The 17,106-nt window shown below is 44.9% G+C and overlaps 1 protein-coding gene across 1 annotated transcript; it reads left to right on the top strand.

Annotated features, from left to right (window-relative positions):
- Nucleotides 1-5,664: 5,664 nt before the first annotated feature.
- Nucleotides 5,665-15,242, top strand: sumo-1 (small ubiquitin-related protein 1). The gene is given in 5 exon segments (NM_001124584.1): nucleotides 5,665-5,724; nucleotides 9,080-9,154; nucleotides 9,335-9,412; nucleotides 11,018-11,089; nucleotides 14,873-15,242. Coding segments are annotated over 5 exon segments (306 nt in total). The 5' UTR covers nucleotides 5,665-5,712; the 3' UTR covers nucleotides 14,942-15,242.
- The last annotated feature ends 1,864 nt before the right edge of the window (nucleotides 15,243-17,106 follow it).

Genomic DNA, 17,106 nt, shown 5'->3' with positions numbered 1-17,106 from the left:
ATTGGTCACATACACATGCTTAGCAGATGTTAATGGTCACATACACATGGTTAGCAGATGTTAATGGTCACATACACATGGTTAGCAGATGTTAATGGTCACATGGTTAGCAGATGTTATTGGTCACATACACATGGTTAGCAGATGTTATTGGTCACATACACATGGTTAGCAGATGTTAATGCGAGTGTAGCGAAATGCTTGTGCTTCTAGTTCCGACAATGCAGTAATAGCTAACGAGTAAATCTAACAATTTCACAACTATCTTATACACACAAGTGTAAAGGAATGAATAAGAATATGTACATTAAAAAATATATGAATGAGTGATGCTACAGAACGGCATAGGCAAGATGCAGTCGAGTACAGTATATACATATGAGATGAGTAGAGTATCTAAACAAAGTGGCATAGTTAAAGTGGCTAGTGATACATTACATCAAGATGGCAAGATGCAGTAGATGGTATAGAGTACAGTATTTACATATGAGATGAGTAATGTAGGGTATGTAAACATTATGAAGTGGCATTGTTTAAAGTGGCTAGTGATACATTACATAAAGATGGCAAGATGCAGTAGATGGTGTCGAGTACAGTATATACATATGAGATGAGTAGAGTATCTAAAGTGGCATAGTTAAAGTGGCTAGTGATACATTACATAAAGATGACAAGATGCAGTAGATGGTATAGAGTACAGTATTTACATATGAGATGAGTAATGTAGGGTATGTAAACATTATGAAGTGGCATTGTTTAAAGTGGCTAGTGATACCTTAATGCTGCTAGTTTAAGCCGGTAACAACCGTAAACATGGCGCTAGTTATTAAAACTGGTCAAATAAAGTGATGATAAATAACTTGTAGTATTTATCACCAGCTTTGATTATATTTCAAGTATGAAAGGCGTACAGTGGGGCAAAAAAGTATTTAGTCAGCCACCAATTGTGCAAGTTCTCCCACTTAAAAAGATGAGAGAGGCCTGTAATCTTCATCAAAGGTACACTTCAACTATGACAGACAAAATGAGGGGGAAAAAATCCAGAAAATCACATTGTAGGATTTTTAATGAATTTATTTGCAAATTATGGTGGAAAATGAGTGGCAGGCAGGCTGAAGGTCAGGGCAGGCAGGAAGGGTTCAGAGTCGAGGCAGGCAAGGGTCAAAACCGGGACAACTAGCAAAAGAGAGAGAAGAAACAGCAGCAGCACGGAAAAACAAGACGAAGTGGCAACAGACAAACTGGGAATAAATACAGAGGGACTAATGAGGAACACTGGTGACACCTGGAAGTGGGTGGAGACAAAGACAGGTGACACAGATCAGGGCGTGACACCTGGAAGTGGGTGGAGACAATCACAAAGACAGGTGACACAGATCAGGGCGTGACACCTGGAAGTGGGTGGAGACAATCACAAAGACAGGTGACACAGATCAGGGCGTGACACAATCACAAAGACCGGTGACACAGATCAGGGCGTGATAACTGACCTGTCCGTCCACAGGTTCGTTCTCCTGTTGTCTCCACAACTGGACGCTGGCGCTCGGATCCCACTGGAACAGGATGTCCATGCACCGGATGGCCTGAGGGAGACGCTCCTGTCAGTGGTGGGTATTTTTCCAATGCTGTATCACCACCTTTATCTGGACAGAAAATGCATTTGTTTATTATAACACAAACACACCTTGGAGAATGTGACAGGTGGTCCCTCAACACCCTTCCTCATAACTCATTGTTTGTTCTTGTTTCCCAATCAACAGTCTGGATCTTCCTTTTCTGTCAAGGTGGATGAGTCTGGGTCTCCCTCTTCTGTCACGGTGGATGAGTCTGGATCCTCCTCTTCTGTCATGGTGGATGAGTCTGGATCCGCCTCTTCTGTCACGGTGGATGAGTCTGGATCCTCCTCTTCTGTCACAGTGGATGAGTCTGGATCCTCCTCTTCTGTCATGGTGGATGAGTCTTGATCTCCCTCTTCTGTCATGGTGGATGAGTTGGGATCTCCCTCTTCTGTCATGGTGGATGAGTCTGGATCCTCCTCCTCTGTCACGGTTGATGAGTCTGGATCCTCCTCTTCTGTCACAGTGGATGAGTCTGGATCCTCCTCTTCTGTCATGGTGGATGAGTCTGGATCCGCCTCTTCTGTCACGGTGGATGAGTCTGGATCCTCCTCTTCTGTCACAGTGGATGAGTCTGGATCCTCCTCTTCTGTCATGGTGGATGAGTCTTGATCTCCCTCTTCTGTCATGGTGGATGAGTTGGGATCTCCCTCTTCTGTCATGGTGGATGAGTCTGGATCCTCCTCCTCTGTCACGGTTGATGAGTCTGGATCCTCCTCTTCTGTCACAGTGGATGAGTCTGGATCCTCCTCTTCTGTCACAGTGGATGAGTCTGGATCCTCCTCTTCTGTCACGGTGGATGAGTCTGGATCTCCCTCTTCTGTCATGGTGGATGAGTCTGGATCCTCCTCTTCTGTCACGGTGGATGAGTCTGGATCCTCCTCTTCTGTCAAGGTGGATGAGTCTGGATCTCCCTCTTCTGTCACAGTGGATGAGTCTGGATCCTCCTCTTCTGTCAAGGTGGATGAGTCTGGATCCTCCTCTTCTGTCAAGGTGGATGAGTCTGGATCCTCCTCTTCTGTCAAGGTGGATGAGTCTGGATCTTCCTATTCTGTCATGGTGGATGAGTCTGGATCCTCCTCTTCTGTCACAGTGGATGAGTCTGGATCTTCCTCTTCTAATATGGTGGATGAGTCTGGTTTCTCCTCTTCTGTCATGGTGGATGAGTCTGGATCCTCCGCTTCTGTCATGGTGGATGAGTCTGGATCCTCCTCTTCTGTCAAGGTGGATGAGTCTGGGTCCTCCTCTTCTGTCATGGTGGATGAGTCTGGGTCCTCCTCTCTCATGCTGGATGAGTCTGGATCCTCCTCTTCTGTCAAGTTGGATGAGTCTGGATCCTCCTCTTCTGTCAAGTTGGATGAGTCTGGATCCTCCTCTTCTGTCAAGGTGGATGAGTCTGGATCCTCCTCTTCTGTCAAGGTGGATGAGTCTGGATCCTCCTATTCTGTCATGGTGGATGAGTCTGGGTCCTCCTCTTCTCTCATGCTGGATGAGTCTGGATCCTCTTCTGTCAAGGTGGATGAGTCTGGATCCTCCTCTTCTGTCAATGTGGATGAGTCTGGATCCTCCTCTTCTGTCAATGTGGATGAGTCTGGATCCTCCTCTTCTGTCAAGGTGGATGAGTCTGGATCCTCCTCTTCTGTCACGGTGGATGAGTCTGGATCTTCCTCTTCTGTCACGGTGGATGAGTCTGGATCTTTCTGGTTTCCCAATCAACAGTCTGGATCTTTCTGGTTTCCCTATCAACAGTCTGGATCTTTCCGGTTTCCCAATCAACAGTCTGGATCTTTCCGGTTTCCCAATCAACAGTCTGGATCTTTCCGGTTTCCAAATTAACAGTCTGGATCTTTCCGGTTTCCCAATCAACAGTCTGGATCTTTCCGGTTTCCCAATCAACAGTCTGGATCTTTCCGGTTTCCCATCTAATAGAACACAGAGAGTTACCTATCTAATAGAACACAGAGGGTTACCTATCTAATAGAACAGAGTTACCTATCTAATAGAACACAGAGAGTTACCTATCTAATAGAACACAGAGTTACCTATCTAATAGAACACAGCAGGTTTATTGAGTTACCTATCTAATAGAACACAGAGAGTTACCTATCTAATAGAACACAGAGAGTTACCTATCTAATAGAACACAGAGTTACCTGTCTAATAGATAATACCTGTCTAATAGAACACAGAGTATATATATATATATATATATATATATATATATATATATATATATTATACCAGCTCTGTCAGGAGGAATGGGCCAAAATGCACCCAACTTATTGTAGGAAGCTTGTGTAAGGCTACCCGAAATGTTTGACCCAAGTTAAACAATTTGAAGGCAATGCTACCAAATACTAATTGAGTGTATGTAAACGTCTAACCCACTGGGAATGTGATGAAAGAAATAAAAGCTGAAATAAATCATTCTCTCTACTATTATTCTGACATTTCACATTCTTAAAATAAAGTGATGATCCTAACAGATGTGAGACAGGGAATTTTTTACTAGGATTAAATGTCAGGAATTGTGGAAAAACTGAGTTTAAATGTATTTGGCTAAAGTGTATGTAAACTTCCAACTGTATCTATTAGAACACTGAGTGTTTTCGTTAATGGAATCCTCTTTAATGCAAATTCAGTTGAGTGTGGTTTACCGCAGGGCAGCCGGCTAGGGCCATTACTGTTTCCTGTTTTTACAAATGACCATCCACTGCCCTTGAATAAAGCCTGCGTGTCTATGTACGTTGATGACTCAACAGTATTCACCTCGACTACGACAGTAAAATAACCAACAGCCTTAACATAGAGCTCCAGTCAGTTTTAGAATGGGTAACTAGAAACAGACTGATGCTAAATATCTCCAAAACTTAAATCATCATTTTTGGAACAAATCACTCGCTCAACGCTGAACTATTATTGAATAATGTGGCTATTGAGCAAGTGGAGAAGTAAACTGCTGGGTGTAACCCTAGATAGCAAGCTGTCATGGTCAAAACATATATACTCAATGGTTGCTAAAATGGGAAGAGGTTTGTCCATGATTGAGCTTTGCTTTGCCTTCTGAACAGCTCAGTTGACCAGACAGGTCCTACAGGCCCTAGTTTTGTCGCACCTGGCATACTGCTGCCCGGCTGTGTTGTCATGTGTGGCAAAGAAGGACACACTGTAGGTAAACTGCAGTTGGTCCAGAACAGAGCAGCACGTACTGCATTTAGATGTACACAGAGGGTGAATATCAATGACATTCATGTCAATCTCTCCTGGCTCAAGGTTGAGGAGAGATTGACTGCATCGCTATTGGTCTGGTGATGGTAGATGTGTTGGGAGGTACCGTACTGCAGTTGGCACACAGTTCAGACACTCAGTACAAAACAAGACATGCAACCAGAGGTCTCTTCACAGTCCCCAGGTCCAGAACAGCGGCACAGTATTAAAGAGTTATTAGGTCATTAAATTATTGCATTTGAGCTCCTAGAGTTTGTGGCTCTCCTTTTCCTTTTCAAGTGTTCTGTGAACACCTCGGCTAAACAGGTGTGGGTTTCTTTCGCGTACAGAGGAGCCATTGGAGTCAACATGGGCCTGTAGAAGGCTTTTACAGACAAGTTGACTAACATAAACATATCTAAATCAGGGGGAAAAAATCGTTTAGCCTTCTCTGACTGTAGACTACAGGGCATTTTTTTATATTAGCGGTTTAGGGTGGTGTGTAGGCCTCGGATTTTCACTTTATCACATAGGCTATGGTCGGAAGGTTACTGATAAGTTATTAGCTATTGTGGTCGGTTGCGGGTGAACAAACAGCTGACCTGCGCACCACTACAAAGCGTGTGCCTATTTAGCCTCTCCCCATCAGGACTGACTGAACCCGTTCATCTCCACTCGACTCTCGCAGCGCGACAAAACGTCTTCAATTTGGACACCAGGCGTGTACGTAATATCCTTTTCCGGGAGATCCTCCTCTTCCTGACGTCGTCGCGTAGCTACCGTTCTGGGAGGCGGAAGGGGGGGGGGTTATTTGAAGAAAAGCGAAGAGATTGTTGTCAACAACACGGGTTTCTACACTGCCCTGGCTAATTTCACAAAAAATAACAAGATGTCAGATACAGTAAGTGATAATAACTATTAACCTATACCACTTATCAACCAAACAGTACATTTACACCACGAGTGAGTCACAAAACTTATAGCAGTTCGCACAGACCGCTAACATTGTTTAACCACCATGGTAGCTGTCGTGTTAGCAGCTAACGTTAGCGTCAGACAAATACATTGCTGCTAGTTCGATAGTAGCTAGATAACTTTTAACTAGGTAGTTAAAGCGGTGGGCTCATTATAGTTTTTGTGATTTTAGCTAGTTAGCCAAGTTAGTTTTCAACTAGAGGACGTAAATACCCAACTTAGCTATATGTTTCGGCTGAAGTGAAGAGTTTTGAGAGGGGACAGCAGGTCCATTGTTAGTAATGCATATCGTTGCATCACCATGTTTCCATCCAATCCTTTTATGCGAGAGTAAAGTGCATGTCGGATACAAAAGTATTGACGGGCCTGATGGAAACTACATGTTTTTTCCTGGTAAACTTTCCAAATGTCGACAAAACAAAATATGTTAGAAAATATTAGATTATTCTTTTTTTCATCAGTAAAATTAATTATGTGATAAATTTAGGTGGAAACGCTTTTATGCGCAAATATTCACACAACCATCACACAACCTAAGTTAACTTTATGTGGATCAGAAAGCGTGTAGTTTATTAGGCTACAGATTAAATAAGTTATAATGAACTTCAAGGGTTGGTGAAAGTGCAAGGTGATGACTTTGCTTCTTTCCAATAAATATTGAGGGTCTTATTCTGGTGACTTGATCATCGATGCTTGGCTGCCATTTAAAAAAAATAATAATAATATCGCTCTATTGTCCATAATCTCATAATGTAGGCTATACATGTGCCTCCCCCTAGCCAACAGCATGCAGATACTTAAACAATAAGGCACAGGAGGGTGTGGTATATGGCCAATATACCACGGCTAAGGGCTGTTCTTAGGCCTGCAACCTGCCATGATATATCAGACCTGGTAAATGGTCTGATATTTAACTAGGCAAGTCAGTTAAGAACACATTCTTATTTACAATGAAGGCCTACCGATACCATGGCTGTCAGCCAATTAGCATTCAGGGCTCGAACAACCCAGTTTCTAAAGTACTTTATACCATGGCATTGTTGAATACTCATATCTGATTGGCTTGAAGGGCATTCGAGAGTGTACAGGCAGAGGGGGTGTGGTATAGGGCCAAAATACCATGCCTAGCTAAAGGCTGTTCTTAAGCACAATGTGCCTGGACACAGCCCTTAGCTGCGATATATTGGCCATATACCACAACCGCCCAGAGATGCCTTATTGCTATTATAAACTGGTTACAAACTTAATTAAAACAACAACAAAAAAATTGGGTCATATCTGTGGTATACGGTCTGATATGGCCCTAGTTTTGTTGCACCTGGGCTACTGTTCAGTCAGGTGCCATAAAGAGGGACGTAGGACAATTGCAATTGTCTCAGAACAGGGCAGCACAGCTGGCCCTTAGATGTACACAGAGATCTAATATTTATAATATGCATGTCGATCTCTCCTGGCTCAAAGTGGAGGAGAGATTGACTTCATCACTACTTGTATTGGCATGTTGAATACGCAGAGCTGTCTGTCTAAATTACTAGACTTGTTTATACTGTATTATTGACTGTATGTTTGTTTTACTCCATGTGTAACTCTGTGTCGTTGTATCTGTCGAACTGCTTTGCTTTATCTTGGCCAGGTCGCAATTGTAAATGAGAACTTGTTCTCAACTTGCCTACCTGGTTAAATAAAGGTGAAATAAAAATAAATAAATAAAATAGAGCCATGACTACATGGAACTCTATTCCACAGTACCACATAGAGCCATGACTACATGGAACTCTATTCCACAGTACTACATAGAGCCATGACTACATGGAACTCTATTCCACAGTACTACATAGAGCCATGACTACATGGAACTCTATTCCACAGTACCACATAGAGCCATGACTACATGAACTCAATTCCACAGTACTACATAGAGCCATGACTACATGGAACTCTATTCCACAGTACTACATAGAGCCATGACTACATGGAACTCTATTCCACAGTACTACATAGAGCCATGATTACATGGAACTCTATTCCACAGTACTACATAGAGCCATGACTACATGGAACTCTATTCCACAGTACTACATAGAGACATGATTACATGGAACTCTATTCCACAGTACTACATAGAGCCATGACTACATGAACTCAATTCCACAGTACTACATAGAGCCATGACTACATGGAACTCTATTCCACAGTACTACATAGAGCCATGACTACATGGAACTCTATTCCACAGTACTACATAGAGCCATGACTACATGGAACTCTATTCCACAGTACTACATAGAGCCATGACTACATGGAACTCTATTCCACAGTACTACATAGAGCCATGACTACATGGAACTCTATTCCACAGTACCACATAGAGCCATGACTACATGAACTCAATTCCACAGTACTACATAGAGCCATGACTACATGGAACTCTATTCCACAGTACTACATAGAGCCACGACTACATGGAACTCTATTCCACATCAAGTAATTCATGCCAACAGTCAAATTAGATTGAGAAAACAGATAAAAACACACCTCATGGAACAGCGGGGACTGTGAAACAACACAAACATAGACACGCGTACAAACACACGATAACATACTGACTATACACACAGGTACACATGGCTTTTGTGTTATAGATATGTGGTAGTAGAGTAGAGGCCTGAGGGCACACACTTAATATATTTTGAAATCTGTTGTGAATGTATTGTAATGTTTTGAAGATATGTAACTGAAAGATGACTTGTAGCTAATGGAATAATAAATATAAATATGTCAGGCATTCAGGGCTCCAACCACCTAGTTTATAATTCCCTTTAGAAACTGGGTGGTTCGAGCCCTGAATGATGATTGGTTGACAGCTGTGTTAAATGAGATCGTATACCATGGGTATGACAAAACATGTATTTTTTATGTTTTAATTATGTTTTAGGGGGAGGGGCTTGGGGTGTGTGGGGCAGGGGAGGGGCTTGTGTGTATAAATAGGAAGGTGCACAGAAGGAATGAAGGAGACCAGACCGAAAAGACTAATTAGCAAGCTATGTTATCTGTAATTCCCTTCCCCATAACGCTCCTTTGCCCAGAGATAGATGATGTTATCAAACTGTCAACAACATGCTGTGATGATGTTTCCTATAAAGGAAAGAGCTCATTTGAGGATTTATGACCTGGTCCATTATAGAAACAAAAGCCATTGGGCGATAACGTCTGCAGACCAAACTAAAACAGTAACCGTTGTGTTAAAATACAATCCCAGCTTCATGTCCTTTCTCTTGAAGGACACGAAACCTTCAGGTCAGGATGGAGGAGACCAAAAAGATGGAGAGTACATCAAACTGAAAGTGATCGGTCAGGTAAGGAAGAAGTTTGGAGAAGGAAAAGTATGGTGAAGATGCTGGTGAAAAGTAGCTCTGTGAGTTTACATAGCTAGGATGGTTTATCACAGTCAATTATTTATCCGATTTTTATATCAGTTGACCTACAAATTTGAAAACGTTTAAACTTGGAATCTATTCATTATTTTCCAACCTCAGGACAACAGTGAAATTCACTTCAAAGTGAAAATGACGACCCATCTGAAGAAGCTGAAGGAATCTTATAGCCAGAGACAGGTAACAATCGCATCTCATTCGCAACCTCACTTGAGGTTTTCTGGCCGTTCTTAGTGAGCAACTAGTTTTTGTGTGTGAGTCTCAAATGGAACCCTATTCCCTATGTAGTGCACTACTTTAGACCAGGGCCCATAGGGATACTATTAGGGAATAGGGAGCCATTTGGCATCTAGTATAAAGTAGTGCACTCTATAGGGAATAGGGTGCCAATTGGGACTCACAATGTGTGTTCCTTACCCAACGCTGTGTGTTCCTTACCCAACGCTGTGTGTTCCTTACCCAACGCTGTGTGTTCCTTACCCAACGCTGTGTGTTCCTTACCCAACGCTGTGTGTTCCTTACCCAACGCTGTGTGCCCCTTACCCAACGCTGTGTGTTCCTTACCCTACGCTGTGTGTTCCCTACCCAACGCTGTGTGTTCCTTACCCAACGCTGTGTGTTCCTTACCCAACGCTGTGTGCTCCTTACCCAACGCTGTGTGCCCCTTACCCAACGCTGTGTGTTCCTTACCCAAAGCTGTGTGCTCCTTACCCAACGCTGTGTGTTCCTTACCCAACGCTGTGTGTTCCCTACCCAACGCTGTGTGTTCCTTACCCAACGCTGTGTGCCCCTTACCCAACGCTGTGTGCCCCTTACCCAACGCTGTGTGTTCCTTACCCAACGCTGTGTGTTCCCTACCCAACGCTGTGTGCCCCTTACCCAACGCTGTGTGTTCCCTACCCAACGCTGTGTGCCCCTTACCCAACGCTGTGTGCCCCTTACCCAACGCTGTGTGCCCCTTACCCAACGCTGTGTGTTCCCTACCCAACGCTGTGTGTTCCTTACCCAACGCTGTGTGTTCCTTACCCAACGCTGTGTGTTCCTTAGCCAACGCTGTGTGTTCCCTACCCAACGCTGTGTGTTCCCTACCCAACGCTGTGTGTTCCTTACCCAACGCTGTGTGTTCCTTACCCAACGCTGTGTGCCCCTTACCCAACGCTGTGTGTTCCTTACCCAACGCTGTGTGTTCCCTACCCAACGCTGTGTGTTCCTTACCCAACGCTGTGTGTTCCCTACCCAACGCTGTGTGTTCCTTACCCAACGCTGTGTGTTCCTTACCCAACGCTGTGTGCCCCTTACCCAACGCTGTGTGTTCCCTACCCAACGCTGTGTGCCCCTTACCCAACGCTGTGTGCCCCTTACCCAACGCTGTGTGCCCCTTACCCAACGCTGTGTGCCCCTTACCCAACGCTGTGTGCCCCTTACCCAACGCTGTGTGTTCCCTACCCAACGCTGTGTGTTCCTTACCCAACGCTGTGTGTTCCTTACCCAACGCTGTGTGTTCCTTACCCAACGCTGTGTGTTCCTTACCCAACGCTGTGTGTTCCCTACCCAACGCTGTGTGTTCCTTACCCAACGCTGTGTGTTCCTTACCCAACGCTGTGTGCCCCTTACCCAACGCTGTGTGTTCCTTACCCAACGCTGTGTGTTCCTTACCCAACGCTGTGCCCCTTACCCTACGCTGTGTGCTCCTTACCCAACGCTGTGTGCCCCTTACCCAACGCTGTGTGCCCCTTACCCAAAGCTGTGTTTTCACTCAGCGTTTCTTTCCTCCTCTCTCTGTAGGGTGTTCATATGAGTACCTTACGGTTTCTATTTGAGGGACAAAGAATCTCAGACAACCACACTCCAAAAGAGGTAGCTATGCTTCCTGTTATTCTGTCTGATCCATAATCACGTCGTCGTTCTGTCGGATAGCCACGTCATTTAGCCTCTTCCTGGTTGAGTTCTGTTTTTCTGTCTGACCCATAGCGTCGTCATTCTGTCTGACCCGTAGCCACGTCGTTCTGTCTGACCCGTAGCCACGTCGTTCTGTCTGACCCATAGCCACGTCGTTCTGTCTGCTCCATAGCCGCGTCGTTCTGTCTGATCCATAACCACGTCGTTCTGTCTGATCCATAACCACGGCGTTCTGTCTGATCCATAACCACGTCGTTCTGTCTAATCCATAACCACGTCGTTCTGTCTGATCCGTAGCCACGTCGTTCTGTCTGATCCGTAGCCACGTCGTTCTGTCTGATCCGTAGCCACGTCGTTCTGTCTGATCCGTAGCCACGTCGTTCTGTCTGATCCGTAGCCACGTCGTTCTGTCTGATCCATAACCACGTCGTTCTGTCTGATCCATAACCACGTCGTCGTTCTGTCTGATCCATAACCACGTCGTCGTTCTGTCTGATCCATAACCACGTCGTCGTTCTGTCTGATCCTTAACCACGTCGTCGTTCTGTCTGATCCATAACCACGTCGTCATTCTGTCTGATCCATAACCACGTCGTCATTCTGTCTGATCCATAACCACGTCATTCTGTCTGATCCATAACCACGTCGTTCTGTCTGATCCATAACCACGTCGTTCTGTTTGATCCGTAACCACGTCGTCATTCTGTCTGATCCGTAACCACGTCGTCATTCTGTCTGATCCGTAACCACGTCGTCATTCTGTCTGATCCGTAACCACGTCGTCATTCTGTCTGATCCATAACCACGTCGTCGTTCTGTCTGATCCATAACCACGTCGTCATTCTGTCTGATCCATAACCACGTCGTTCTGTCTGATCCATAACCACGTCGTCGTTCTGTCTGATCCGTAACCACGTCGTCATTCTGTCTGATCCATAACCACGTCGTTCTGTCTGATCCATAACCACGTCGTCGTTCTGTCTGATCCATAACCACGTCGTCATTCTGTCTGATCCATAACCACGTCGTTCTGTCTGATCCATAACCACGTCGTCATTCTGTCTGATCCATAACCACGTCGTCATTCTGTCTGACCCATAACCACGTCGTCATTCTGTCTGACCCATAACCACGTCGTCATTCTGTCTGATCCATAACCACGTCGTTCTGCCTGATCCGTAACCACGTCGTTCTGTCTGATCCGTAACCACGTCGGTCTGTCTGATCCGTAACCACGTCGGTCTGTCTGATCCGTAACCACGTCGTTCTGTCTGACCCGTAGCCACGTCGTTCTGTCTGACCCGTAGCCACGTTGTTCTGTCTGACCCGTAGCCACATCATTTAGCCTCTTCTTGGTTGGGTTGTGTTCTGTCTGATCCATAGCCACGTCATTTAGCCTCTTCATGGTTGGGTTCTGTTGTGTTCTGTCTGACCCATAGCCACGTCATTTAGCCTCTTCTTGGTTGGGTTCTGTTGTGTTCTGTCTGATCCATAACCACGTCGTCATTCTGACTGATCCATAACCACGTCGTTCTGTCTGATCCATAACCACGTCGTCATTCTGTCTGATCCATAACCACGTCGTCATTCTGTCTGATCCATAACCACGTCGTCGTTCTGTCTGATCCGTAACCACGTCGTCATTCTGTCTGATCCGTAACCACGTCGTCATTCTGTCTGATCCATAACCACGTCGTCGTTCTGTCTGATCCATAACCACGTCGTCATTCTGTCTGATCCATAACCACGTCATTCTGTCTGATCCATAACCACGTTGTTCTGTCTGATCCATAACCACGTTGTTCTGTCTGATCCATAACCACGTCGTTCTGTCTGATCCATAACCACGTCGTTCTGTCTGATCCATAACCACGTCGTTCTGTCTGATCCGTAACCACGTCGTTCTGTCTGATCCGTAACCACGTCGTTCTGTCTGATCCGTAACCACGTCGTTCTGTCTGATCCGTAACCACGTCGTCATTCTGTCTGATCCGTAACCACGTCGTCATTCTGTCTGATCCGTAACCACTTCGTCATTCTGTCTGATCCGTAACCACGTCGTCGTTCTGTCTGATCCGTAACCACGTCGTTCTGTCTGATCCGTAACCACGTCGTTCTGTCTGATCCGTAACCACGTCGTCATTCTGTCTGATCCGTAACCACGTCGTCATTCTGTCTGATCCATAACCACGTCGTCATTCTGTCTGATCCGTAACCACGTCGTTCTGTCTGTTCCGTAACCACGTCGTTCTGTCTGATCCGTAACCACGTCGTCATTCTGTCTGATCCATAACCACGTCGTCGTTCTGTCTGATCCATAACCACGTCGTCATTCTGTCTGATCCATAACCACGTCGTTCTGTCTGATCCGTAACCACGTCGTCGTTCTGTCTGATCCGTAACCACGTCGTTCTGTCTGATCCATAACCACGTCGTCATTCTGTCTGATCCATAACCACGTCGTTCTGTCTGATCCATAACCACGTCGTCATTCTGTCTGATCCATAACCACGTCGTCATTCTGTCTGACCGATAACCACGTCGTCATTCTGTCTGATCCATAACCACGTCGTTCTGCCTGATCCGTAACCACGTCGTTCTGCCTGATCCGTAACCACGTCGTTCTGTCTGATCCGTAACCACGTCGGTCTGTCTGATCCGTAACCACGTAGTTCTGTCTGATCCGTAACCACGTCGTTCTGTCTGACCCGTAGCCACGTCGTTCTGTCTGACCCGTAGCCACGTTGTTCTGTCTGACCCGTAGCCACATCATTTAGCCTCTTCTTGGTTGGGTTCTGTTGTGTTCTGTCTGATCCATAGCCACGTCATTTAGCCTCTTCATGGTTGGGTTCTGTTGTGTTCTGTCTGACCCATAGCCACGTCATTTAGCCTCTTCTTGGTTGGGTTCTGTTGTGTTCTGTCTGACCCATAGCCACGTCATTTAGCCTCTTCTTGGTTGGGTTCTGTTGTGTTTTGTCTGACCCATAGCCACGTCATTTAGCCTCTTCCTGGTTGGGTTCTGTTGTGTTCTGTCTGACCCATAACCACGTCATTTATTTAGCCTCTTCCTGGTTGGGTTCTGTTGTGTTCTGTCTGACCCATAGCCACGTCATTTAGCCTCTTCCTGGTTGGGTTCTGTTGTGTTCTGTCTGACCCATAGCCACGTCATTTAGCCTCTTCCTGGTTGGGTTCTGTTGTGTTCTGTCTGATCCATATCCTTGCAGGACCTGGTGGTGTTCTGTCTGATCCATAGCCACGTCATTTAGCCTCTTCCTGGTTGGGTTCTGTTGTGTTCTGTCTGACCCATAGCCACGTCATTTAGCCTCTTCCTGGTTGGGTTCTGTTGTGTTCTGTCTGATCCATATCCTTGCAGGACCTGGTGGTGTTCTGTCTGATCCATATCCTTGCAGGACCTGGTGGTTTGGGTATCAAGCCTCCTCTGGTTTAAAGGAAAGATTCACCCATTATAAATGTTATGTTGTTCATCTCTAAGTGCTGTTCTATCAAATCCCGGGGTGATTTCATGTTTTCTTGGTGTATCTGAGCCGTTCCAGCAGGCAGAAATTCGGCCGGGGGGGGGGTGAAAATTGCACCATATGAGCCCAATACTGATTATTTCCATCCATTTATTGGTATTGAGAGCAATCACATAATTGGGCAAAAGATCAGAACTGGGCTGACTTTGTAAACACAGCTATTGTGTCTCCATCTAAACATCTCTGTCCTCCCTATCTCTTGTAGCTGGGGATGGAAGACGAGGACGTCATCGAGGTCTATCAGGAACAGACTGGAGGACTTCGGAATAATTAGTCTTCCTGGATTTAACTTTTTTGTTGTTGATGATAATATTGTATTTTATATTTGTACAATTACTGAGTGATTTGTTTTGGCTTTGTGTTCCTCTCAGTGGTAGAGATCTCTGCCAGAGAGGAGAGAATAACTGTCTGATACATCTCCTGTTCTCTTACCTGGTCTGTTTGTGCTGTTTTGAAAACTCGTATGAAGGCGTGACAATGACTGTAGGAGCTGGCAAGACGGCACAAACAGGGTCTGAATGCATTTCAGAGTAGGAGTGCTGATCGGAGATCAGTTTTGGGTATTTAAAAAAAAACTGGCAAGCCAGTTAAGAACAAATTCTTATTTCGAACGACGGCATACCAGGAAACGGTGCCTTGTTCAGGGGCAGAACAACAAACAAAAAAAATGTCTACCTTGTCAGCTCGGGGATTCGATCCAGTAACCTTTCGGTCTAACCACTAGGCTACCCTGCCGCCCCATTGACCACATGGACAAGGGTGACCTGATCCTAGATCAGCACTCCTACTGCTGTTTACGGCCACCATGGTCCAGCCATGTGGTCCATCAGAAGACTCATTGGTTGGATAGATGACATCAGAATGATAGTTTTTCTTCAGACCCCCCCCCCCCCCCCCCCCCCCCCTAGCTTCAGTTTGGTTGATTGGCATCCGTCCCCATATACATCTTTCCACAGTATATATTTTTACTAGCTGTAGATCCACACCGTTTATTGAACATCCAGGTAACGGCCAAAGTAAAGGAAACGCGAACATCGTGTCTTTAATAGAGGGTGTTGGGTCACCACCAGCCAGAGCTGCTTCAACGCACCATGACATAGATACTACACGTGTCTGGGACTCTATTGGAGGGATGCCACGCAGGTGTGGTGGGAAACGTGGTCTCGGGCGCCGCTCCAGATTCTCCCGTAAGTGTTCCATCGGGTTGAGATCTGGGGACCTGAGATGGTCGTGGTATATGGGTTTTTATCATTTTAATACTCTTCAAATGATCTCAAGCCCTGTGGATGGGTTCATTGTCATCCTATGGAGGGCATGGTCATGGTAGCCAAAATAATGGCCATGCTCAGCATTTTTTTCCCCCCGTGACCCTAAGCATGATGGGATGTTAATTGCTTAATTAATTTGGGAACAACACCTGTGTGGAAGCACCTGCTTTCAATATACTTTGTATCCCCTCGTTTACTCAGGAGGTGTTTTGGCAGTTACCTGTAGCTAGCATGCCACTGTTAATTCCTGACTTCAGGTCTGTGTGTTACCCAGCTGTTACTTTACAGGTGGCATGTAATACGACGTCACTAATGTCTCCTCCTCGGTTCATTCATTCTTGTCCACAGTCTTCAGTAACACACCCGGGGTATTTAATAACCAAGTTCTCATTCACTGCCTGTCTCTTTCTGTTAGAGAACTTGTAAAATACCTTACTAAAGTGCTCTGTTCAATCTGCATCGTCCAAGTTCAGCTTTACATAATATAAAGACAACGTTCCCACTCTGTAGTACTGATTACTGTACATTCATCTGAACTGTGTAGTACTCTGTAGTACTGATTACTGTACATTAATCTGAACTGTGTAGTACTCTGTAGTACTGATTACTGTACATTAATCTGAACTCTGTAGTACTCTGTAGTACTGATTACTGTACATTCATCTGAACTGTGTAGTACTCTGTTGTACTGATTACTGTACATTAATCTGAACTGTGTAGTACTCTGTAGTACTGATTACTGTACATTAATCTGAACTGTGTAGTACTCTGTAGTACTGATTACTGTACATTAATCTGAACTGTGTAGTACTCTGTAGTACTGATTACTGTACATTAATCTGAACTGTGTAGTACTCTGTTGTACTGATTACTGTACATTAATCTGAACTGTGTAGTACTCTGTAGTACTGATTACTGTACATTAATCTGAACTGTGTAGTACTCTGTAGCACTGATTACTGTACATTAATCTGAACTGTGTAGTACTCTGTTGTACTGATTACTGTACATTAATCTGAACTCTGTAGTACTCTGTAGTACTGATTACTGTACATTAATCTGAACTGTGTAGTACTCTGTAGTACTGATTACTGTACATTAATCTGAACTGTGTAGTACTCTGTAGTACTGATTACTGTACATTAATCTGAACTGTGTAGTACTCTGTAGT

This window comes from Oncorhynchus mykiss, chromosome 22, assembly GCF_057628025.1.
Source record: "Oncorhynchus mykiss isolate SJ-2025 chromosome 22, ASM5762802v1, whole genome shotgun sequence".
In the NCBI taxonomy this organism is placed as follows: Eukaryota; Metazoa; Chordata; class Actinopteri; order Salmoniformes; family Salmonidae; genus Oncorhynchus; species Oncorhynchus mykiss.
Note: the sequence above shows the minus strand (reverse complement) of the source record. Positions and strands in the feature narration are given on the sequence as shown.